The 25,963-nt window shown below is 41.4% G+C and overlaps 2 protein-coding genes across 3 annotated transcripts in view; one reads left to right on the forward strand and one right to left on the reverse strand.

Annotated features, from left to right (window-relative positions):
* Positions 1-25,963, reverse strand: part of LOC105358774 (uncharacterized) — a 148,268-nt gene that overhangs the window by 73,658 nt on the left and 48,647 nt on the right. The window lies entirely within an intron of this gene.
* Positions 1-25,963, forward strand: part of adgra1b (adhesion G protein-coupled receptor A1b) — a 207,473-nt gene that overhangs the window by 41,035 nt on the left and 140,475 nt on the right. For both annotated transcript variants that reach the window (XM_023963140.2, XM_078932087.1), the window contains 5 exons: positions 3,481-3,552; positions 3,876-3,947; positions 5,320-5,483; positions 11,897-12,110; positions 19,926-20,090. In XM_023963140.2, the coding sequence (XP_023818908.1) occupies positions 3,481-3,552; positions 3,876-3,947; positions 5,320-5,483; positions 11,897-12,110; positions 19,926-20,090 (687 nt within the window). The remainder of the gene's footprint in view (positions 1-3,480; positions 3,553-3,875; positions 3,948-5,319; positions 5,484-11,896; positions 12,111-19,925; positions 20,091-25,963) is intronic.

Here is a 25,963-nt window from a genome sequence, read left to right on the forward strand (position 1 = left end):
ATAGAGGACGGAACCCCATTGCACCATAGTTACCCCAGCTTCAAACTTCTAGCAGCCTATTAACAACTTTACTGTTATTAAGTTTAATTTAAACACATTAACATTAAGTTAGGTAATCTCAGAATACTAGTCTGACAATAAGCCTGTCCAAAGAGGAATGTTTTCAGTCTAACTTTGAATGTAGAAACTGAGTCGGCCTCTCTTACATGAGCTGGGAGTTTATTCCATAAGACAGGGGCTTGGTGGCTAAACGCTCTACCTCCAACCGTACTTTTACTAATTCTAGGAACCACAAGCAGTCCTGCATTTTGCGAACAAAGTGTTCTGTTTGGTTGGTAAGGGACTATGAGGTCTTTAATATAGGATGGGGCCATTCCATGTTAGGTCTTATAGGTTAACAGGAGGATCTTGAACTTGATTCTGGAATCAACTGGGAGCCAATGGAGCGAAACTAACACAGGAGTGATGTGATCTCTTCTGCTAGTTCCAGCTAACAATCTAGCTGCTGCGTTCTGGACAAGCTGGAGACTTCTTAAGGAACTCTTAGAACACACTGCTAACAAGGAGTTACAGTAATCCAGTCTAGACGTAACAAATGCATGGATGAGTTTTTCAGCATCACTCTTAGAAAGTATATTTCTGATCTTAGCAATATTCCACAGGTGGAAAAAGGCAGTTCTACACGCCTGAGATATGTGAGCCTTAAATGATAAATCCTGGTCAAATAAAACCCCAAGGTTTCTAACTGTGGAATTGGGGGCTATACTTATGCCATCCAGGGAGACTATCTGAGCAGACAGAGCATCTCTGAGGTTTTTAGGACCTAGTATAATGACCTCAGTTTTTTCTGGGTTCAAGAGGAGGTCATTAATTGTCATCCAGGTCTTTTTGTCTCTGATGCAGGCATTCAGTTTCTCTATATTGTCATTTTCTTCAGGTTTAATAGATAAATGCAAGACATGGATAGAACACTGTTCTTGTGTATAAATTATTCACATGTACTGTAAACAAATTAAAGTATCCAGATGTGTTCAGCACACATTTGACCCTCAGTAACTATTTCTGGTATTTTTTCAACCTCAGATTCTGGTGCTTTAATTAGTGTTATCTGATGTTGTCTGTGACAATTTATCATAGAAATAAAATCAATGATTTTACTTACTTTTCTTTCCACTTACCCACATAAAAACAAACATTGAAAAACATGTTTGGCCTTACTTTTTGAGCCCATGTGTCAATCCTTCTCCACAAAAAGCTCAATGAGCTGTTGGAAAGTCTTCCTTTTTTTCCCTTTAGCTTAAATGAGTTTTTCCCTCTCAATGGAGACAGACGACCTCGGTCTGTTCTGTTTCTACGGCACCAGTGTAGCTACAAAGCAGCTGTCGCCTCAAGTCTGCCCCTGCTGGTGAGGTTTGCCTCACCTAAAGCTTTTTCTGCAGCTCTACATGAGTGTTTTCAGCGCACGTCTCTGTTAACATTGAGTCCAGCAGTCAGACATGAAGCACAGCGCTTCAGAGCCTCACCGGAGTTTCAGCTCTGTCTGTGATCGGGTAACACTCAAATTTGGCGATTTTAACCTCAGAAACTGTGGAAAACGTGTTGAGTTGACTGAAAAATGTATATTTACTACAGATCAGTGGAAAATAATGTTTACTTAATTTATCTTTTTCTTTTTCCTCACGATTTTGACTAGTGAGGTTTAGCCTCACTTGCCTCACGTCACTGGGGCAAGGGAAGCATTGAGCTTTTGAGATGCTCAATTTAATAATAATAATAATTATATTTGATAGTGTCTTTATCCCACAATGGGGAAATTCTTCTCCGCATTTTGACCCATCCCCTTGGGGGAGCAGTGAGCTGTGGACTGGCCGCAGTCGGGGGGTGACATCTGGCTGGGTAGATCGGGGATCAATCCGCCAACCCTTTGATTGTTGAACGACCTGCTCTACCACCTGAGCTAAACTGCCACCCAGCTTTTTGTGTGTTTGAGTCACTGCCACCCTCTGTATTTCTTCACATACCTCCAACTGTTTGCAGCCTCCTGACTGCCAGAAAAATCAGAAATCCTCCATCCCAATTGCCACAAATTCAAGTCTCAAATTTCAGAAACATCTTCAGCATCTTCCACAGACAGTTAGGAAAGACACACCACCCTCTACATGCCTCACAGATCATTAGTGTTCTGCCACATGAGTTCCATCTGTGCAGGAAGGGTCTGTTTTCCCATTCCTTAGCATACAAAATGAATGGCGCAAAGTAAGGGTGGACCTCAACTCAGTGGTGAATTTCGAATGAACTCCTGCCGCTCTGCAGAAACTATGTTCTAGAAAACGTCACAGGCTTTTGGATTTTGGCTAAAAACAGTATAACCATAATCAAAAGACCACCCGGAACACTTGATCAGAAGATGATGGGAGTGGGACTTTATACAATGACTTTTTACTCACAAAAACTACCTGTGTGAATTAGTGAAAGCTGATCCACTGTGGGGCCCCCACAAAGGATGTGCCAAAAGGTAAAAGTGAAGGTATCATAAGATTTTATCCTCCTGACTACCAAGGAAAAAAAGTTTTGTCCAATTAAAATATTTTATATCCACCAAAACTACAATTCCCAGAGCCCCACCCCTTCACACGTGGTATCCTTGAAAAACCCCAAATATCTTTTGTACAGACCAAATGGAGTTATTTCAATAATATATCGTAGTTGGGAGATATCCTGGTCTGGACATGTTCTAAACAGAACACATTCATATTGATGGTAGTCATGAAAATACAAGTGTTTTAAAGTAGTCCATGTTTGAATTATTAAGTGTTATTAAACATGTAAAAATCAGTTTTCTTCTATTTTTAACTACTTCAGTATAGCTGTGTTTGTGATTGATTAGCCTGGTTTCAGTGTGTGGCGTGACTGCAGAGGGAAGGTTAGCAGGGTCTGGACAGGCGGGCCTGTAAACAGTCTGCCTGTATGCTAAATTGAGGTGCGTGCACACAAGGCCTGGAGAGAGAGGGAGAAGGCTCATTTAAGTGCTCCCTAACTGGTGATTATTCAAGTGCTTTGCTTATTTTGCCACAGCTGCTGCACCATAACAGCTCTTTAATTGCAGTGTACGAGGGCATGTAGCTTTGGACACGACAGCATGCAGCCGCTTATAGATGGAGACATGAATGTTTGTGAAGTCATGTGTGTGACTCTGTTTTGTATCTGAAATGTAGGCAAGGCAAGGCAAGTTTATTTGTATAGCACAATTCGTACACAAAGTAATTCAAGGTGCTTCACAAAACAGAAAAATGCATTAAAATCACATGTAAAATGTTAGAAAGGGAAAACTTCAGTAAAGCCAAGAGAGATGATTAACCTTCACAGCTGCTTACTTTCTCCCCTTCATGCATTGCCGTTTTCTATTCTCATTCGCTCTGATTACAACACCAATGGATGTCTAGTGACACATGCCTTGTCTCTTTCTTTTTGTCCTTGTAGGGATTTGTCCAACAACAGGATTGGCTGCCTCTCACCTGAGATGTTTATTGATCTAAGGAGCCTGTTAAAAGTGTAGGTTGGATCTTGATTCATTTTGTTGAAGCAAAGCCATAATACCCATTTTTCCCGGATAATGGTCCATCTCTGATGCAAGCAACATTTTATGTCAGACGTGTTACAAGCTTCTACTTGTGTTTCCCTGGGAAGTTTGTTTTTAATTAATCTGAATCCAAACTGTCAAATTCAACAAAGATTTGTTAAAAACAGCTGCATTTGTGTCGACTACAGATGATGGTTTTAACATGACCTGATATGGTTTTGCATAAAATATTTCTTTTCAGTGAATCTCTTTTCAGGGGCCTGTTTCTAAAGGTGTGTTTGTTCCCCTCAAACAGGAATTTATCTGGGAACATCTTTTCCACTCTGACAGCTGGACTCTTCACATCCCTCGTGTCTCTGAAAGTGCTGTAAGGAAAACGCATCAATATATTTAAGATTGAACAGAGATTGTGAACAATGAGCTTTTCTGAAGTCGTCATGTATTTGGCTACGTTCACACTGCAGGCTGAAACGACCCAATTCCGATTTTTTTGCCCCTATGCGACCTGTATCTGATATTTTCATGACAGTCTGAACGACACAGATCCGATCTTTTCAAATGCGACCCAGGCCACTTGGGTATGCGGTCCTGAATCCTGAATGCAACCTCCGTCTGACCCGCCAGGCCACATGAATCCGACCCGTACGTCATCAATACGCTTTAAACGTCAGAATTCTGCGGTGAACTTGGGGGGGAACAAGAACATATACATCAACCATGGTGGACGATGCTGCTGAGACCAGTCAGTGGAAGGGAAGCGAGGTCACCGATTGGATTCATGTTTAGGGTGACAGCTCTATTCAGGCCAAACTCAAGGGGCTCTTATCGCAACCGGGTGGTTTTTGAAAACATTTCCAGCGAAATGGCTGAGCGTGGTGTTGAACCTTTCCCGCAATTACTTTTTTTCCTTTCCGACCGTGGTCAGAAGAAGCGCGGGGGAGACCTTCACCAAGGCCGAAGGCAGATCCTCTTCTGGGGTTCCCTTCCCCGTTCAGACCCTCAGATTCTCCAGAGCGGGTTAATAAAGAGTCAATAGTATTTATTCTGGGGGAAACTTTCTTCTATTACTGTTCTCCTTCCTCCATAACACACGACATGAATGCGCCCACACTGCCCCCCTCATTCTCTACCTCGCTGCACGCGCTCTCTCCTCTCTCTTACACACACACATCCACATCCCCATTCCACAACAGTGGGTACAGACGATCCTGGCTCCAATGCCTTCTTAAAATGAGAAGATTGTAATTGTGCTGGCTCCTTTGTGAAAATGAATGTAATAATGCAGAAAGAGCTCTGCTGTTGACAACACTGTTATTGACATCCATTGTTAACGTTAGCTACTTCTGCAAACAACGAGTGAAGTCGTTCACTGTTGAGTACTCTTCTGCACATGCTGGTCACTTCTGGGTCATTTCACGGTCACACAGGAGATCACAAAAGTTTGCATTTAATTTGGAAATGTGAACAGCCTTGCAAAAAAAATCAATTTTTTTTCAAAAAATCGGAATTGAGCATTAAGCCCTGCAGTGTGAACGTAGCCTTTCAGTTACAGTTGTAGACAAATATGTCCACGTGTCACCAGTGACTCCTCTGAAATATTGTTGTTTTAAACTTCTGTTGTTGAAGTGACACAAATCGCAGCTGTTACTCCCATCAAGGACCTGCTAATAGAAACGGTCGGATTAGCGAACTGAGGAACATTAGCGCCCCGTTATGAATGTGTTCTTTTCCTGTAACAGACACTTCAGCACTGAGACTCTGTTCTGTGACTGTCACATGAAGTGGCTGCTCACTTGGGCTCAAAGCAACTCTGTGAGAATCGGCAACGACACAGTCTGCGTTTTCCCCACTCGCCTTCGTGGGCTGGCGTTCCACCTTCTACAGGGACAGCAGCTCACCTGTGGTAAGGGTCCAAATACTTTTAATCTTTCCACATGGTTTCCTGGTGCAGAATAAACAGATTCTTTTAATTGACTATTTAATCAATGAACACGTTCTGGCCAAAATGTCTCCTGGAATTTATAATCCACTCTAAAACTTGGTGAAACAAGTTAAAGTACATTAAACTTGTTATACACATGTATACATACAAAGTACTTTCCAGACATCAGAATGAAATGTTAAAGTGTTTCTAACTGTTCCACTTCTTAAACCACTTTTTTTTCTCCCCATTCCTTGGTACCCTTGCCTCCCATCTCTAACATCCACCTCTCTACTTCTCCCTTTTTCTTTTCCGTCTGTTTCCAACAAGAAATGTATACAAACATAGTTAAAATAAGTAAAGTTTAGCCTCAAAACCAAAAGGGGTTCATACAAATATACACCTCGTGTCAGAAAATTCATAACTGCCTATTGTAACAGAAAATCTGTCCAACACAAGAGTCCTTTATCTCTGATCTGTTTGCTCAGCTGTTGGAAAAGCTTGAAAAAAAAAAAGGATGTTTGATTTTGACTTTTTTTTTTTTTTCAAATGGGTCTTCATCATTCACATACTTTATGAGTTTGAGTATTTGTACTGAGTAGATCCAGTGTCGCTTCATGCCAAATAACTTTAGGTTGAAATGATGAACAAACATCTTCATCCAATCAGTGATGTCTCATAGTACCTAACAGCCTTTTCTGCTCTCTTCTTTCGTTTCGTTTCATTTTTTTAACATTTCATTTAAATTTCTGGACATTATTTTGTTTTCTGAAATGTTTTATTGTTGTTTCATTTCATGTGTTTGGCATTGTTTTTTGCTAAAAACATTATTTTTACTAGTTGTTTTGCTTATTTAACTGTCGTTCTCATCTTTATGTTTTTGCATCGAATGATTCGTTGGTGTGATTTGTACTTCAGAGTCTCTGTACTAAAAGTCCCCTTGTGCAACGCGCAGCGCTTGGGAGTTTAAAAAAAATAAAAAATCCATAGGACATCCTGAATCTCACCCACTTTACCCTTATTTACCTTTATATGTTGTATAATTGTTCACTATGACCTGTCAGCCGTAGCCTGCTCCTAGAAAGAAAAAGTGCTTGGACATTTTCATTCTACAGCAGGGGTGTCAAACTCATTTTCACTGAGGGCCACATCAGCATAGTGGTTGTCCTCAAAGGGCTAGATATAACTTATACATGTAACTAAATGTAATGAAAAATAAACAACTATTAATAATATAATAATAAATTAATAATAATTATAACTAATCCTTAATGTTAAATAACTCATTATTCATTTATTTTAACTTTTTAAAGTGACAATTACAGTTGCATAGAAAACTCATGTTTTCTTGTTGCTTTAGCATAAATCCTTTTAAATTGGATTCTGTCAGGTTAGGTTATATGGACAGTGTTTAAGTCCTAATGTATAGTTGCCCAATCCGATGTTTCAAGTCCAATTCCCCCTAGACATGAATAAATACACACCAATTTTTATTGTTTATTCTAAGAAATGAAAAACTTTTATGCTCTCGCGGGCTGCACGGTAGCGCAGTGGTCAGCAAGAAGGCCCCTGGTTCAAGTCCCGGCTGGGGGACCAGAACCAGAACATCAATGGGGGACCTTTATGTGTGGAGTTTGCATGTTTTCGTCGTGCATGTGTGGGTTTTCTCCGGGGACTCTGTCTTCCTCCCACCATCCAAAAACACGCTTCATAGGTTAATTGGCAACTGTAAATTCTCCATAGTTGTGAGTGTGAATGGGTGTGTGATTGTGGCCCTGCGACAGACCGGCGACCTGTCCTGGGTGTCCTCTGCCTTCACCCACAAGTGGCCGGGATAGGCTCCAGCAGCCCTGTGACCCCGAAAGGGATAAACTGCAGAAGATGAATGAATGAATGAATGAATGAATGAATGCTCTCGCTGGCATCATAAAATGACATGGCGGGCCACATTTGGTCTGCGGGCCTTGAGTTTGACACGTGCTCTATGGGTTCACCAAGTGGTCTACGATCTTTACATTTCCTGTGGGCCACCTGTGTTCCCCGTACCGGTTTGCCAATTTTAACCCGCAGACAGCCTGTTTCCAACCGTAAGGTTTAAGGCTGTGGGGTGAACCAATAGTGAGAGAATCATATTGATTAATTTTTTCTCATACAGACTAAAAGCTGTTCTCAAAATGCAGCAGGTTTATAAGCTCAGCTAAAAGTCCACAAAGCTAAATCAGGGTTTTAATCCTGGAGGCCAAGAATGGATTAGCAGCCAAAGATGCAGCAAATGCTATTCTTGACGTGCAAACTTTTACTCTCAGCTTCAGGTCACCACAACATCAGCAAACGCCCAACCAATTCTTCGCAATGAGTGAGACTCAGTACAGTGATTCAGTATACTGTGAATGATTGCAAATCAAAGGCAGGTGCGGCATCCAGAAACTGTGGGCTGGGGTTGCTGGGAGATGAGATGCATTCAGAACTCTGGAGATGGTTCCCGCCGTTTACCAGAGGGGGAGACAGAGCTCTGACCTCTGACAGTTAATCCGTCGGGTTTTACTTATTTGAACAGTATTCTGGTAGTCTCCTTCAAGACATCCCTCAGCCATCGTCCTCTCTTTTTTCCATTTCATTTCAGGGCTGTGGGCCTCTGGGAAATCTTGTGTTGGTGAAGAAACCCTCTTCTTATGTTTTCTTATGTCTGAATCATGCTATAGCTCTCTGTGTGAGTGTTGATGAGGTGGATGCACAGTAAACAAAGACGTGCTTTGTTCATGATGCGACACAGATTGCACACACATTTACTTGTCCTTCCCTGCACTGTGCCTTTTTGCATTTGTAGAGAGCCCCATCCAATCTCTGAGCCACAGACATTCTGGAGTTATTCCTTGTAATCCTTACTGGATGTGGTTTTCATTTCCACAAAACAATCCAAAGCAATTACAGGGTGATTCTGCTCAGTCCACGGACAATGAGCGGAAAGTGGAATCCAGTGAAGGGACAAAGAGCTCTCCTTTCAGACCCTACAGCATCCGTTATAGGATTACGGTGATAACATTTTGGGCTCCCTGCATTTGGCATATTAGCCTCAATATAACGCTTCACAGTACAACTCCACCTTGTGGCTGTTCTCAGTGGTGTTTTGACAGCCATATTACTGACTGTTACGTGGTGGCTGTTCGAACATGACTGCATGTTTTTAAAGGAAAGTAAAAAGGACCGTTCACATATCTATGAATCCAAACTCGCATTCTGTGTAAAATCCAAACTCTTCTTATGGATTTAGTGCATTTGCTGCATTCCCTTGCAGTATCAGTTTGCTGGGTAACAGATGTTGGCGGCAAACCGTCCAGCAGTGACCTTTGTCCTCCCGATGATACAGGTGTTGCCTGTGAATGAGAGGAGACGTGGAGCATGTGTTACTTCCTGGATGAACCAGGTGCTTCCTGTGTTGAGGTTAGATGCATCTGTTTTGCTCATCGAGCAACCGCCTGCGGTTTCTCTAACAGGGCCGCAGGAGATCAACAGCCCAGACATGAAATGAAAGAGCTAACATGATGTTTAGAGACTGCCTTTGATTTCTATGTTTTTTATGGAATGATGACACAGTAGTGCAACAGAACTTTATAGGTATCATGTCATTAATGTGGAATTTCACATTCAGGTCTGCCTTTTAGTCTGTGCTCATGGAGTTAATTTATCAAAAGCATATCTAATTTACATGACATGACATGTGAGGCTTTGAAGTTCAGCTATGCTCCTCTTCAATTATGAAAGGGGCTACAAGTAACTGAGAGAAAGGTTTGGGAATATTCAGCTTTTGTTGAATCACAATAACATGTTTGTTGCAGCTTGACAACTTTCATTCTTCATTTAAATTAAATTCAGAGCTTTGCAGTGACTCTTTCTGGGATACCAGGCGAATATTTTATTATTATTCAAAGAACAGCAGCAGGTGCTGCCGTAGATTCCTCCCACATGCTGAAACAGTAGCATTAAATACTGTTGAACAACCACGGGTTCACAGGAGGGTAAGTCTTCTCAAAGTCCACTACCCCAGACAGAGGAAAAGGTGGGGAATGTTGTAGGGATCACCTCGAAGCTGATGTGGTTCTAGTTGTCCTGAGCGGCGGCTTGAAGCCCAAAGTCTCCAACCGAGGTGGTAAGATCCTTCTGTCCACAAGTATTACTTTGGGAAGAACCTGATCGCAGGAGAGCGACTTGAAGCAAAGTTGAAACCTTTTAAAGAAATGGTAGGAAATTCAAAAATAACAACTGTACTAAAGTAACTGTCAATGTAATTGATGAATAATCTTCTCAGCAACACCATCATGTTTGGTCATTGTTGCAACACAGACTAAGTGATGGTTCATAAACGATAACCATAAAACAGTAGAAGGATTTGAATTCAAAGGAAACAATTGACATGATGATCTGACCAGCAGCAGCTGCAAGAAAGAAATGATGACTGCATCAAAGGGGAAAGGATTTCAGTGAACAACAGCTGATGTGATCAATAAAAAGGGATGAACAATCAAAGAAAAAGGATTCAAGAATTTAGCCTTTTGAATCCATTTACTGCTTGACTCACTTTCAGAGAAGGCAATCTTATGTACACTTAATTCTTTCAGTTCAAGTCTGCTGACCATTTATTAGCAGGTAAAGGGACGCACTGAGGCATGATTTATTTATTTCCCTAAGGAAAAAAGATTTTAAATCTGTTTTGTCTGCACTCCTATTTCCTTTCCCAGTGTTCTTCTGACGGCTGTGTGGCTAACTTCATCCTTTTCAGGTGAAACGTTGTGGGTTGTGGATAGTTTGAGTTTGCCCATCACTAACATTTTAGTATTTTTGTTTTTGGTTGTCTAACTCTGGCCTGTGGCAGTGAGAAACCTGAATGCTGACGTTTGCTGTTGCCACAGAGTGGCCGGCACCACAACCTTTGAGCAAAATGCATGTGTGTAGCTTCTTTTTCCAGGCTTTGATTAGAACAAACAGAATGTTTGAGTAATGTTCATGTTCTGTTTAAAATGTGTTGTACTAGTCACCTTAAAAAAAAAAAAGATCAGTTCATGGGTATGGGCGATGGGTAATTTTTACGGGACATTTGCTCATCACATTTGCCTGTTCAGGTTATTTCATGACTTAATGACATTGACTGTATAAGAGAACTGGACTCAGTCAGTGTGACATCATCCATAGAAAATGCCTTACATCTGGCTCCAACCAAATTAAGTCATTTCAGTCGACGTTTTTTGCGCAAAACAGGCCCCAAAATATTGGTATTAGACCACATCAGTAAGCTGTGATTGGTCTGAATCGGTTCAAGTCATGATTTTTATGGCAACAACTTTCGCCATACAGAAGTGAGCTTGTTGGAAGGCCACATCCCTTCTAGTTAAAAGCAGGCTACAAAATCTGTCAAACATTTGGAATGCTGAATGCGGGGGTGCGGGTCCTACCCACTTTTATTGAGTCATCTAATCAGTCAGTTTGTATCTTGAATAATTTGCAATAAAGAAAAATGTTCATGAAAAATAAGGATTATCAAGAACAAGTTAAAAAAAGATCAAGAATGGTCATTCTGATAAATAAAATGACTATCAGCTGTTTGTTTCTCTATAGAAATCAATGGGATTATAGCTTCCTGGAGCCAGCGGGTACTTCCTGTATGGAAAACGTCAGGGGGGAGGGGTCACTCTGTCTAGTTCTAGTTATACAGTCAATGGTTATGGAAAACATACCAACTCCATACATTACGTCAATGATTATATTGGTATTTTCCTCTGTATACAGTCAGAATGCAGTTGAACTCTAAGCTCATGAACGTGAACAGTCTCACAATTCTTCATCGATCTCTAAGAGCACCAGAAGGGTGAAGAAGTTCTGTAATCTGCCCCCAAAATGTCTGCTTTTGTGCATAAATACACATAAATAAAAATATAGGACTTCCTTCTTCTGTCCACAGGTCTTCATAACTGCAGAGGGACTTGTTGACTTTATGTCCAATAGGTTTGTAATCCTGTTAGTGTGGAAGCGGGAAGCTTCCGTTTAGGATTCACAGAGGATTAGGAGATGGCTCCAGGCCCCAAAGCATTATCATTTTTGCTGTTTGTCTTGCTCAGCAACATGTGTGAACGACAAGGGGGAGTGTGACCTTGAAAGTTTGTTCCAGATTATTTCTGTTTGTCGGTGTTCCTTATGTATGTTGAAACGAGTCTGGTCCTGAGGCTGCATTTGTTGATGCTAACACCACTGACAAGGGAGTTCAAATTCAGGCAAGCGGCGTTGTATCCTTACATGAAACTCTGACGGGGCTTGTTCTAACAGTGGCATCCTATGCTTTCCCACCTCTGAAAAAAGAAACTGTAGGTTTAAAAACCAACTTACTTTTTAATCCTGTCTTGCAGATAGTCCCTTGGAATTACCCCTCTTCCAGTTGATCCCTTCCCAAAGGCAGCTTGTGTTCCGTGGAGACCGGCTCCCTCTGCAGTGCACTGCCTCCTATCTGGACCCATCAGTGGAGCTGCAATGGCATCATAATGGCCACATCGTGAGCACGCAGGAGAGCTGGGATGTCTATGTGGAGGAGACCCTACTTCATGACTGCTGCTTGGTAACCAGGTACACAGAGAAAAAAAAAGCAGAGGGGGGGGGGGGGGGGGGTCGGTGCTGATTAAGCAACTGCTGGCCTGTTGCATCGACACACATAAGGCTCTGAACAAAGACAGGAAACAGGAAAAAACTTTTCTGCTGTGTAAAGGTCACATTTCACAGTGAATTAAAGTAGTGCAGCCACAGCACAGCACTGTCCGGCCCACTTCTCTGTGCTCAGCCGTCCATGCAGGAGTCAAAGACACACAGAACAATACACATGCACACGCAGGCATCCTTCCTGTCCTCTCAGTCATACATACCAACTGTATGTAGCTTTTGTTACTGGCGCCCTTGATAAGGATCTGAAAAGATGCAACAGAATTGGCCTGGCTAGACTCCAGCACCTAAGAGAAATCTGCAGCTCCACCCGCAGGCCAGCCATCCAACACCGACCCCTCCCCAAACCCCGGCCAAGCACAAGCAGAATTCCTTGTAGAAAGGACAGATGCTGGCTCGTAACTATGGTGATAAAGTGACTGTTGTGGTTTTTGACAGAGGATGTTATAGGCTCTGGTGTGTGTTCAGATGCACTCAATGTTGCAATGTTGCAAGAGTTCAGATGAGGAAGAATGTCCCAGGTCAGAGCTCGGTTGTCTAACAGAAATGGATTTATGGAGTTTTGGCAGATCCACGTTTTCTGGAGCAAAGCTTTTGTGTGTTGTGTACTTTAACTAGCAACAGCTCAATCTGATGATTTCATCCCCATATACTGTACATCCCAAACATTGATTTATTTATTAACGTTAGGGTATTTATTTACCTTTGAGTCACTACTCAAAATGATTTCTGTCCTGCTGTGACATTAATAACTGAATTAGAGGCCTCTGTTTTTTAGGCAAGCCAGAATGGATTAAATACAAAATCCCAAACTGTCAATCTATTTAAAAAACCTGTCAGATTAATCACACGTTTGGGTTGTGATTAATCGTCATTAATATTAATATTTAACTTGATACATTTTATGCATGTTATATTCCAATATGCAGTTTTTTTTAACAAAAAAAAAGCCTGACAGAAAATGTTTCCTTCAATGTTCTTGTCTCAAATGTTTACATGTATAAAGTAACTGTAAAGACTTTTGAGGCAGGATTATTCCAAGAAAACAAATATGCTAAACTATATCCATAAGAAACAAACATTTTGCCTGTGCACTTCAGATCAACATAACCGTTCGTTTGTGTAATATTCCTCCAGTTACTCTTTTCACTTACTCTTCTTTCAACCAGCTACTTGGGCAAACCTGTGGAGACCTGCATGATTCTTTTGAAGCCCCTGGTTTTCAATGGTTTTTATTGGTCTACAGTCAGTTACTATCCATGTAGTGAGTTCATTGTCGAAGTCGTCCAATGATCGAAGGGTTGGCGGTTCGATCCCCGCTCCCACCAGCCAAAATGTCAATGTGTCCTTGGGCAAGACACTTCACCCTCCTTGCCTCCAGTGTGGCTCCACTGGTGTGTGGATGTGTATGAATGATCCCGGTGATGGTCAGAGGGGCCGTAGGCGTGAACTGGCAGCCACGCCTCTGTCAGTCTGCCCCAGGGCAGCTGTGGCTACAACCATAGCTTACCGTCACCAAGTCTGAATGAGGAGTGAATGAATAATGGACACAATGTAAGCGCTTTGGGTGTCTTGAAAAGCGCAGATAAATCCAATCCATTATTATTATTATTATTATTATTGTCTAACTTCATTTGTGGATTTGTTGACAGCATTGCCACGGCTGCGCTAACCCAACATCTCTTGACGAGTGTGGCTCGTCGTGGTTGGAGCAAATGGGGCTTTGCTCCAAGGTGGTATTTGAGGCAGTTGTGCTGCGATGAAAAGACAGTCCGTCATTTCAACATGAGCACACCCTGGTTTTATCCACAGCTGACCGTGTTTTTTACAAAAGAAATTTGCCGCTGAGCACACCACTCGTCTTTCACTCGCTCTTGCACTGACCTGAACACCGCCCTTATCACACCCTGCTCCACCTAACATTCAGAGGGGAAAGTCTGCGGTTATAACAATGTTATTAATTAGAATTAAAAACTATTAAGTTATTAATTAAGTTTTTTTTTTAAGTACGTTAACGCGTTAATGTTGACAGCCCTAAAATATTCATTCATTCTCTTAACCGTTTTTCCCTTTCGGGGTCATGGGGCTGCTGGAGCCTATCCAGGTCACTTGTGGGCGAAGGCAGGGGCACCCTGAACTGGTCGCCAGTCTGTCGCAGGGTAGAATGTCCACAAACACACACCCATTCACTCTCACACTCACACCTAGGGACAATTTAGAGTTGCCAATTAACCTATGAAGCATGTTTTTGAATGGTGGGAGGAAGCTGGAGACCCCGGAGAGAACCCACGCATACATGGGGAGAACATGCAAACTCCATACAGAAAGGTCCCCCATTGGTGTAGTTTTTCATGTCCCCCAGCCGGGACTTGAACTGGAGGCCTTCTTGCTGTGAGGCAAGTGCGCTAACCACTGCGCCACCGTGCAGCCCCTAAAATATACTGATGTAAATACAAAATTCTGAAAAGAAGTGGAAGACAAATATGCAGATGTGAAAGACGGCTGAGGAGAACCTAATGAATTAGTTTTGATCCATGCCAAAAAAATGTTAATGTTAAAAAAAACGTTTTCATCTCTAAGGTGACATGGTTCTGTACTTTGAGGGTTATTTTTACTTCATGATAGAATCTGTCAGAAACTGGTGCCGAATGATCCAAACTGCAGGAGACGAGGCTTGGTGGCGAAAACGTAAGCATTGAATGAATAAACATAGATGACAAAAACAAGAACAAAGGGAGACAGAAAAGGATGTAATGGATGACCTGACAATGAAGAACTGAAAAGCAGTTATTATAATTCACTTAGGGTGATTACTGGAATGAAGACGTGGTTAGCAAAGGAAACCAGACTCTGACAAGACAAAAACAAGCCTGAAAACAGAACATTACAAGAACTAAGAAAACAAAAAAACAAAGGGAACAATCCTCACAAGTTATTTTCTTTATGTCCAATTGGATTTGAAGGATATAGCCCAAATATCATAAGAAAACCAATGTTCAATACTTGACAACTCAATGTGTACCCAGAACAGTTCCCCAGCTTCTCACAGAACAAAACACAAAAAATCTTCAACCTGTAAAATGTTTGTTGATAACAAAATGAAGAAATAAAACTCACAAGATAAAATTCCAAAACTAACTACAAAAGTAAATAATAAAAAAATAGAAAAGTGTCATTAATCCTTATCTGATATGATTAAAGAAAAACAAATTTATTTAAAATAGTTGAAAATTACGACCTGAAACTGTCTTTTTCAGTCAGGCTTCTGAAAAATAAATGAGCTTTAATAGGAAAAGATTATGCAGTAAAATGACAGTGAAATTCTATTTTGGAACATTTGATGATAAACATGAATGTTTGCATAGTAGCTGCAGTTTAGTCTTTATATTTGTTGCCAAAATCAATCAATACTGACAGTGGCTAGAACCTTTTTTTTTAGCTAGTCTAGTTGACAATTCAAACATGTAGAAATGTATATAATGGAAAATTACAAAATAAAAATGAACAAATAGGAACTTCCTTTAATCAAAAACGCCTTCTTTGCTGCTTTGCATCCAAACTCTTTCACTGTGAGGACAATGCTGTTCAACAAAAGCATCTGTTGAATGGGCTGTGGTGATGTCATAGTCCAACCTGCACTGTGTCACGTCCTTCAACTACAAGCTCCACTGCCTTCATCGCAGCTACTAATCAAAACAAATCCTCCAGAACTTTGCTTTTCCAGCTCAGTCTCCCAATGAAAGTCTTCACACTCTGTCTGATTATACTCCCTCTTTCAATCACTCATTCCCTTACCACTTGTACATACAAATAATGCAGTTTCCTCCCTCAGGTGGAACTTATCTGGGTCATGCCTTTTATTTGGCGCTGTCTGCATCTTGCTGAAAACCTGTTAAGAGCAACCATCATTTTCAGAGCTGATGACTGTATAACATAGCAGGGTCCAACAAAAATAATCTGCTGTGCACAACCTTTTACCCTGTGCTGTTTCTTAAATTGCAATGCTGAGAGATCCGTGTTGGGAATACTTGCACTTCTGCTTCACCAGACCAACCAGCAGTTTAAAAAAGAAAAAAAGACTAAACAGAATAAAAACATGCCTATGCGTTGATAACTGCTGTCAATGCCTTTTTTTTCACAGTGGACCACATATTCATTACTATCCATGTTCACCTTGGGAAGCGTCCTCTGAGTCAGTCAGCCTTGGCCTCTTCGGCCCATCAGAGGGAAAAGTCTGAACACACAGGATTTAGCTCATGGCTTAAAGCCTCCATCTGGATTTGCTGCAGAGTTTTGCAAGCGTGTGAGCAGAAGTGACAAAACCTCAGTGAGGTGACCTTCTTTGAGTTGAGGCCAAAATGTCATCATCTTTTCTCGCAGCTAAATTTGGCCTTTCCCTGGCAGGCAGTCCTGGGTCAGGGAGGAAATCACGTAGATATGGTCTTTAGCTTGTTGAAGGAGGAAAAGGTTATTATGAAAAACGATCATTGTGATCCATTTCTGCCGACTTCTATGTCGTCAGATGTCTCTTTCATTTATTGACACGCTGATGAGGTTCTCTGTTGATGGTGCTCACGGTGAGAAGCAGAAAGGCAGCCGAGCTCTAAAGGACTGAAAATCCTGCAATATGAAATAACTGCCTGCTGAGTAATGGTGTTAGGCTAAAGTATCATTAGCCATGCTACAGATAGAGGTGGGACCAGACAGTAATTCATGCATCATTGATCAAATATTTTACAGCCTTGTAGCTATAGCTACTGCTTTGGATGTATCTTTCTTAATCCTCTTCATTTTTAATCAGGCTAATCTTGCACGAAATGAACATCCTCTGTTGGAAATGTTTTAGTTTTACCAAAGGCAAAGGAAGAAGGAAGACATCCCCTTCTTCTCTCCTTTCTACCTGTTTTTGCCAGTACATACAAACCTTTCTCCTAAAATCCATGTCTTTGTTTTCCTGTTTGAACCACTCCTGCCTTAAATCCATCTGTGTACAAGCCAAATTGGATTAAAACACATATGCTGTGGAGTTTTACCTCCAGGCTCAGCACTTAAACATTTGCCACTTTTAATCTCTGTTGAGAAAGAAAAGTGTCAGTTACACTGAACTTTTACTATGATGAAGTGAGGCATAATTTATTAGCAGCACACATAATGAGCTGTGTCAAGTAATGGATAGAGTGGATTAAGACAAAAATCTTGTGATGGATGCTGGTACAGAAGAGTGCTCTGTTCATTATGTCAAACGCTGATTTATGCTGTGGAGGGCAAACTTCACATGATGTGGCCTCAAAGTATGCAACTGTTCAGCTCAAAATGCACTTAACGGTGCTCGTCACTCTGAGGCGTGTTCTGAAATAACTGCATCAAGCTTCCATTCAAATGGCACTACTTTGGAACATTTGCTGGGTCGCAGAGACAGATTGGAGGTTTACAGTCTAATAGGCAGGATTATGCAAACTAATTGTTGAATATATGCACACAAGCATAAATGTTCCTAATTAGTCCTGTGGGAGCTGCTTCACAATGGTTCAGTGTTACTGTGGATGTAGGTCAGTGATCAGTGTGCGGCTCATATGAGCCCCTGTCTAATAGATTTCTTCTGAATGCGAGAATTTTTAACTTTTACTTTACCAAACTGCTTTCACAGTGTAGTGGAGATAAAGCAGCTAAGTATTGGCAACGTAACTACTCAGAAACTAACTTCAATTCTGAAATAATTGCAGAGCCTCTGATAGTTTAAAGGGAGTAAAGGCTCGACTGCATTCCACAGCTTTCAGACAGATGGCAATGATGTAACTGTACCTTCAGCAGACTGTAACGGTACAGACGGTAAATGTGATGGCTTAGTTGCATTATCTACAAACATCAAGTCAAATGGACACAATTTATTTTGAATATGCGCTGCTTTAATGTCATGGTTGCTCTTAAAGGGTGGGTTGTAGCAAAAGTAACCGCTTTAGCACAGATTTCCCCAAAGTTTCTACACATACCAGTCCGATGTGCAAGAAACATCCTGTAAATAAAGGGAGCACGATAGAAAGGGAGCATGGCTAGCATATGTTTATGGTATGATGACTTTATTATATATCTTTTACAACTTTTATACAGTATTGCTGCTTTACTGCAGAGGCAGACTGTTAGCAGGAGTGAAGGAGCAGAAGGCTTCAATTGAAAGCCATTCACACTTTAAAAGCTGCTGCTTTCCTCCTGGAAGGATGAATGTTGTTTCAAAGAGTGGATGGAGCGAGAGAGACTGAAAGAGTTTGAGTGATAGAAAGACTGTGAATTATTATTAATGACACACATCCAGTACAGGAAACCGAGTCAGAGATGCTTTTCCTAAACTGCGTGTGTTAACACAGAGTGTCTGAACGTAAGAGATTTGATCGATAGAGAGGGCCCGTGCAAAGAAAGCTGTAATTTTTATGTCAGAGCTTTACACAAATCCATCTGTCCAGATCATTAAATGAGTGGCAGAAAAACTGAGGGGAAAAAACAGAGATGCTTGCATCTTAGATGAGATTGTGTGTGTGTTTGCAAGCAGCCACTCAAAAACACACACTGCTTTTGTGGCTCAGAATGTCATCATGTCTGTCAGACATTCAAATCTGATTTAGAGCCTTTTAGAGAAGCAATCAGAAAAAAGCACTCTACTGGAATACGGACCATGAAATCACAACTCATTTCATTCATTTTCAGAAGTTGCTCACAGGCAATAATCTAGGCAAAGCCATCTGTCCATTAGGATCAAGTTCTTCTCAATGTCTGAGTTTCATGTCCTCTGACTGTCATTAGAGGTACCATTGAAATGGGTTGGTTTTTGGGAGACCTTCACAGAACAGCCGTTCTTCTCCCGGCCATGACTTTTACCTTTGTGGAGAATCCACTTCAGAGGGTTTTAAAAGCCGACTTGTGTGAGCTTGATCGTCTCGGGGGTTCAGTCGTCTGTGATGCTTGTGGCCTTTCTTTTCCAATTGAACTTATCCTTAACATGCTTTGGTATAGTCAGCCTCCTACCAAAGTACTTTACCCTCTTCATCCTGGCTGTAGTTGTTTCTCCAAAAAGCTCTTGAATGCTAGAGCCACTGATCCAGGAAAGTGTTTCACAGTTTTCTTACCATCTAAGATACAGAATGTGAGAATGTCTGTTGGTCATTTTACTGCTGGTTTACTGTTTTCATTTCATGGAGTGTGTTTATTTAATCAAAAGATGCAGCTTTAGGGGTCTTTGAATCAAATAAATAACCAGAGTGATATATCAAAGTAGCTAAATAATACTAAGTATTTTATTTGCATTCTGAAATTAGGCAGTCTGCAGTCATTCTAAAGAAAGTATTATAAGAACAATTTTGTGTTTTTTTTCAAAGAAATACAAATCATTGATTAAATTGTAAAATTGTTATTCTGTCCTACTTTCCTTAATGCAATCAAACTTCTTTGAGGAAGAACGGGCTTAGATGAAGGCAGGGTAAGCATCATTTTTGGCACACACCAAAACAGCTTTTCTGCGTAATCTTTCTTCTTAAACTTGTCTGGGGCTTAGTTGACAGCCAAGTCAAGTCTTCCAAAAGAATCCATTATTGAATCAAGAAACGGTTAAAAAACATTCCTCTGCTCATTTCTCTAACCATAGTGTAACGTAGGACAAAGAAAACATACTTTAAGTAATTGGAAAAATAATTTGATGTTGCTCTGTTAGACACCCATGTCTCTTTTCTTCCCCAGCGAGCTCATCCTCTCCAACATTGATGTGAATGCTGCAGGCAGCTGGGAGTGTGTGGTCACAAGTTCACGTGGAAACACCTCCAAGCTTTTGGAGATCGTTGTAGCAGAGACCTCTGCCACCTACTGCCCTGCTGACAGAGTCAACAACAACAAGGGAGACTACAGGTGAGGCTGCTAGATCCACACAGTGAGCATCCAAGACCGTGCGCCTCAGCTCTAAGTTAAATATAAATGAAGAAGGCACTCTTCAAAAATTCTTTTTTTGTCTTTTCGTCTCAAAAAGTTCAATACCACTTAAATGTTTCTGTGGTAGCAACAATGTTGAGGATGATTCAGGAACTATTGCCCCCCTTCAATATTATTATGGTCTATCTTTATGGGGTAAGATAACCATCAAAAAGAAACGTATGCTCATACATAAAGTAGTGTGTACTTTGAAAAAATGTAAACGTAGATCATTGCTCTCATATTGACATAAAATCACCACCAACCTTCATGTTGCAGCAGTGATGTCATAAGCAAGAGATTGTGCAGTTTATCAATAGCAATAAAATTGAATAATGACACAACATTTACGGGGAATAACTCCTGCCATATATTAGTAAAAATTAAAAAAAAAATTCAGAAAAAGAAATAAAGCTGGATATTCTGATCATAACTTTTTTTTTTCTTTTGCTTGCAAGTGCCACTACAGCCAGCTGCCAGCTAGCCTACTTTAGCTCATCTGTATTTGTTATTCAGTTTCATCATTCCTTTAATATTTTTCTCTTATTACTTTTTAAAGAACATAGACTTTTACACCTAATAGGTTGCATACTCGCTGTTCTTTTATGGACCATTATCTGCTTGTGGATCCAAAATGATCTGGAGGTGCATTGCATCGATGTCTTGTGACTCGATATTAGGGATGTAACAATTCATTTTTACCCTTGTGCTATCCTAGGCACTTTAGTGTTGGGAGTTGGGTCATCTAGACCCACTAGACAGTGCTCTGAACCTTTTTTCTTCAATGATTTGTGATCTTCACTGGTGTCCATGGATTGCATGAAATCTTTACCCTTTTATTCACCTTTGTCATGGTAGGGAGAACACGTCAATGTAAGGGGGGGGTGGTCATCTAAGATAGCACAAGGGTTAATAACAATTCTATTTATTTCATAATTTGTGGTTGACGATTTGATTCATGATTGGCAGTTCTGAACAATCTGATTGGATTCGATTCAATGACCTAAAATGTATAAAATGGATCCAGGACATCTTTATCCAAAACTTCCACCAATGTGACTCACAGAGAAATAAATACCTGCTATTGAACAGTGCAGGTGAAGTTTTCCAGATTCTTGGATTTCTTCAGAATCATCAAGTGTAAATGAAAAAAGGGGTCCAAACAAACAAGTAAACTAGAATGAATGTCAAATCCATTAACATTTTAGTTTCCTAAAGTTCAGCCCACTGTTGTTTTTCTACATCCAAAGAATCTAAAGGCAACATTCTTAGAACATTCTAGCACACTGGATGGTCACATGACTTTGATTAATTCAAAGTCTTTCCACACATTGGACTGGAATGCTGGAAATGTCAGGTTCAGTTCAATGAACCCTAGGTAGGGCACGGCTTGCCCGTTTGCACCTTCGATTTCCAGTAAATCTGGGACTGGTTTGATGGTATGATCTGAGAGGTGGGCTTTACGTAAGGAATGTGGTATTGTTGTGACTTGAGACCCAGAATCAAGAAGACAGTTGTATAAATGATTGTTTATTTTAACTTCTCAAGTTGTTTTTGTCCCGATCAAGCCGCTTGTAGCTGCAGAGGTTCTTTGGGACTCTTGGGAAAACAGCTGCTCAGTGTCCCACCACAGAAGCTGGCTTCAATTTTACTGATGCTTTGTTTCCCACGCTTGTTGCTTTTGGCGTAGCAATGTTTTTCTGTTGCACCAGAAGTGAATTGGCTCTGTTGGTGCAGGTGGAAGAAACATGACCGTCTCTCCACAGTTGAAGCAATACCAGGGCTTGGGCTTGGTGGATGACTTTAGAGGATGACTTGGTTTGAGATGTTGTGTGGTAAGCCTTTTTAACTATTTTCAATAAAGATTTTAATTGTTTTTAGTCTCTTTTGGGACAACTTTTTAACTTTTTTGCAGTTTCGTTTGGAATTGTTTTTAACAAGTTTTAAGTATTTAAGTGGGTTTCTTGCTGATGAAATGTACAGCCACTTTTCATCATTTAACCGCTGGCTTTATAGATGGTGCCCAGAAAACGGCGTTGGTTTTGTGGATAACTGGAGCGCGTTTTGGGGGAAGCCCGGTCTCATGCGGAGAGACGGCGTCCATCCCACTCGGGACGGTGCCGCTCTTCTTTCTAGAAACATTTCTGCTAGCCTTAGTCTGTCAACCTGACAATCCAGAGATGAGACCCGGGCGCAGAGCAGCAGTGTAAAACGCTCCTCTGAGCCTCCCTTAGGGTTAGTGCTGGTGCAAAACCCATGCAGGGAAAGTCAAGCAGGTTCGAGCCTTAGCTTATGTGCTGAAAGACAAGTAAAAAGAAGCGTCATAGAAACCTCAAAGTGACAGACAGCAGTTCTCACAAGCAGAATTATGTCATTAAATGCGGTTTATTAAACATTCGATCCATTTCCTCTAAGTCCCTCTTGGTCAATGAGTTGATCATTGATAACAGCCTTAGTCTTTTAGCCTTAACAGAAACTTGGCTCCAACAGGATGACTATGTTAGATTGAATAAAGCAACCCCCCCACACACACACACACTTATGCTAACTATCAGAAATCCAGGATTTCAGGGAAAGGAGGTGGTTTGGCAGTAATATCACAGTCTAGCTTACTTCTCAGCCCTAAAGTTAAAAATGCTTATAAGTCATTTGAAAGCATCATATTGTCTTTAAGTCACCCAAACAGGAAAACTCGAAAACCTGTTTTACTCATAATTATTTATCGCCCCCCCCCCCCCCCCCCCCCCCCCCCCCCCCCGGCCCATATTCAGAATTTTTAACTGAGTTTTCCGACTTCCTATCGACTATTGTCTTAGATTCTGATCAAACTATAATATTATGGGATTTTAAAATTCATGTGACTGTCTAAGAAAGGCTTTTGCAGCTTTATTAGATGATGTTGGTTTCACCCAAAGTGTGAATGAACCCACTCACTGTCATAAGCACACCTTGGACCTTGTTCTAACCCATGGTATAGAGATCAGCCAGCTGAGTGTCCTTCCTCTTAACCCCATCATTTCTGATCACTTTATGATTACCTTCCAGTTTACACTGGAACATCCTTCTGCCCCAGTGAATAAGAAACAGCTTAGAAGAACCTTAACTGACCGTTCTGTGTCTGAGTTTAAACATACAGTTCAGCCAGTACTTAGTGATATTCTGAGAAAATACTCTGAGTCCAGCTCCCGTAGCATCAGTCCTAGTATAAATGACCACTTTGTTAATGATGCCTTACAAGCCCTCAGGAGTACACTCGATGTTGTTGCCCCCTTGAAACCTAAGTTCGTTAGACAAAACCGAGTAGCACCGTGGTTTAACGCTGAAACTCGTTCTCTTAAACAAGAAACCCGTAAGTTGGAAAGAGAATGGCGCCGCTCCGATTTAGAGCAGTCTCTGGATATCTGGAAACATAGCCTTTGTCTGTAAACTGCGATCTTACATACAACACATGGCTTGGGTACCCGTAACTACGCAAACAGTCAATAACCTCATTATCAGCCTTAGTGTTTGTTACCCCTGTAATCCAAACAGACTTTGTAAAGTTAAGTCCACATTGTGTCATGAACTCCATCGTTTGGCAATTAGCCGGGTAGAACACAATGGACTAAAAAAAAAAAAACATTCACCGTAATTTCCGGACTACAGAGTGCACCTGATTATAAGCCGCACACATTACATTTTAAAAGGATAAAACATTTTGTACATACATTCATAAGCCGCACCTGTCAATGAACCGCATGTGCCCACATCAGTGACGTGCTGTGAGGTTGATGGCTAGTGAGGCACCGACTCCTCTGGAGTCAGATTTACAATGAAAGAACTGAATATTTCAGCATCTTTAAACACACTTCTTGTGTTTAAATTATTCATATGTACTGTAAACAAATTAACGTAAACAGATGTGTTAAGCACACGTTTGACCCTCAGTAACTATTTCTGGTATTTTTCCAACTTCAAATTCTGGTGCTTTAATCAGTGTTATCAAATGTTTTCTGTGAAAATCCATCCATCCATCCATCTTCCTCCACTTATCCAGAACTGGGTCGCGGGGGCAGCAGACTGAGCAGAGATGCCCAGACTTGGGGGACATGCCCGGAACACCTCTCAAGGGAGGGGCCCAGGAGGCATCCAGACTAGATGCCCGAGCCAACTCAACTGGCTCCTTTCGATGTGGAAGAGAAGTGGTTCTACTCTGAGCTCTCCGCGGTTGACTGAGCTTCTCACCCTATCTCTAAGGGAGCACCCCGCCACCCTACGTAGGAAGCTCATTTCAACCGCTTGTATTCGGGACCTCGTTCTTTCGGTCATGACCCATAGCTCATGACCATAGGTGAGTATTGGAACGAAGATCGACCGGTAAATTGAGAGCTTTGCTTTTCGGCTCAGCTCTCTTCTCACCACAACGGACCACATAACTACGGACGCTGCTACGATCCACCTGTCAATCTCACGCTCCGGTCTTCCCTCACTCGTGAACAAGACCTCCAGATATTTAAACTCCTCCACCTGGGGCAGGGATACTCCACCCACCGAGAGATGGCAAACTACCTTTCTCCGGTCGAGAACCATGGCCTCAGATTTAGCGGTGCTGACCCTCATCCCAGCCGCTTCACACTCGGCCCTAACTGCTCCAATGCACGCTGGAGGTCCTGGCTCGATGAAGCCAACAGGAAAACATCATCTGCAAAATGCAGAGAGGAAATCCTGTGGTCCCCAAACCAGATCCCCTCCGGCCCCTGGCTGCGCCTAGAAATTCTGTCCATAAAAACTATGAACAGAACTGGTGATATAGGGCAGCCCTGACGTGGACCGGGAACAGGTCTGACTTACTGCCGGCTATGTGAACCAAGCTCCTACTCCGGTCATACAGAGACCGGACAGCCCTCAGTAAGGCTCCCCAGACCCCATCATCCCAGAGCACCCTCCATGGGACACAAAAGAAAAAAATGCATAAATTAGCCGCATCATTGAATATGGCGGTGGGTTAAAAGCGTGTGACAAAAGTAGCGGCTTATAATCTGGAAATTACGGTACACACCATGGCTCCTAGCTAGGTAGGTACTAGTTGAAATACTCAGAATAAGGCGTCTCAGGGAGCCCAAGATTTGAAAATGAAAACACAAGACAGCGATGAAAGTAAAATGCAATCAATTGTATTAGCAAATCAAAACATTTAAACAATTCAAAACAAGGAATGAGGGTGCATGTCTGAGTCCTATTGAGTTGCATCCAATAGTCTAATTGTGGGGATGTAGTTTAGAGGTTTGCAACAGCTGATGAGACGTTATTGAAGGTGGTAGTATCAGGATCTCAGGATCATGTTGTTGGGTAACTCACCATCCAATTGAGGATGAAGGTGAAACAAGACAATACAAAAAAAATAAATAAACCGACCGATGAGCAGGTCTTTTTGGGGTTTGAGTTACAATAAACCCAATGGATGTTTTCAAATGTGGTTGTGTGAAAGGTTTCAGGCATCCTGATGAGGAAACAACAAAAGCCGGGAGCAGGAAGCAGCAGGCAGGAAGTGCACTCGCTGACCCGGAACTTATATGCACATTGGCCCTTTCACAATAAGGGAGTGGGCCAGGTGTTCACACTTAGTCCGATTGCAAGGGGTTGCATTATCTAGACCTGACCTGGAGATGACTATTCATGTTTTTATTTTTTCTTATTTAGAATATGGTTATTAGCTTTTTATCTGTTTTAAAAAAAGCTCTTTAAAACGTTTGAAACTCGCTTTTAACAGAAGCCAACAAACCAGCACATTACTCCTTTACGGTCTTCTGTACTTTGGCCCTCAGTTCAGTTTA

Source organism: Oryzias latipes, chromosome 15 (assembly GCF_053564925.1).
Source record: "Oryzias latipes strain Hd-rR chromosome 15, Olatipes_Hd-rR_3.1".
Lineage (NCBI taxonomy): Eukaryota > Metazoa > Chordata > Actinopteri > Beloniformes > Adrianichthyidae > Oryzias > Oryzias latipes.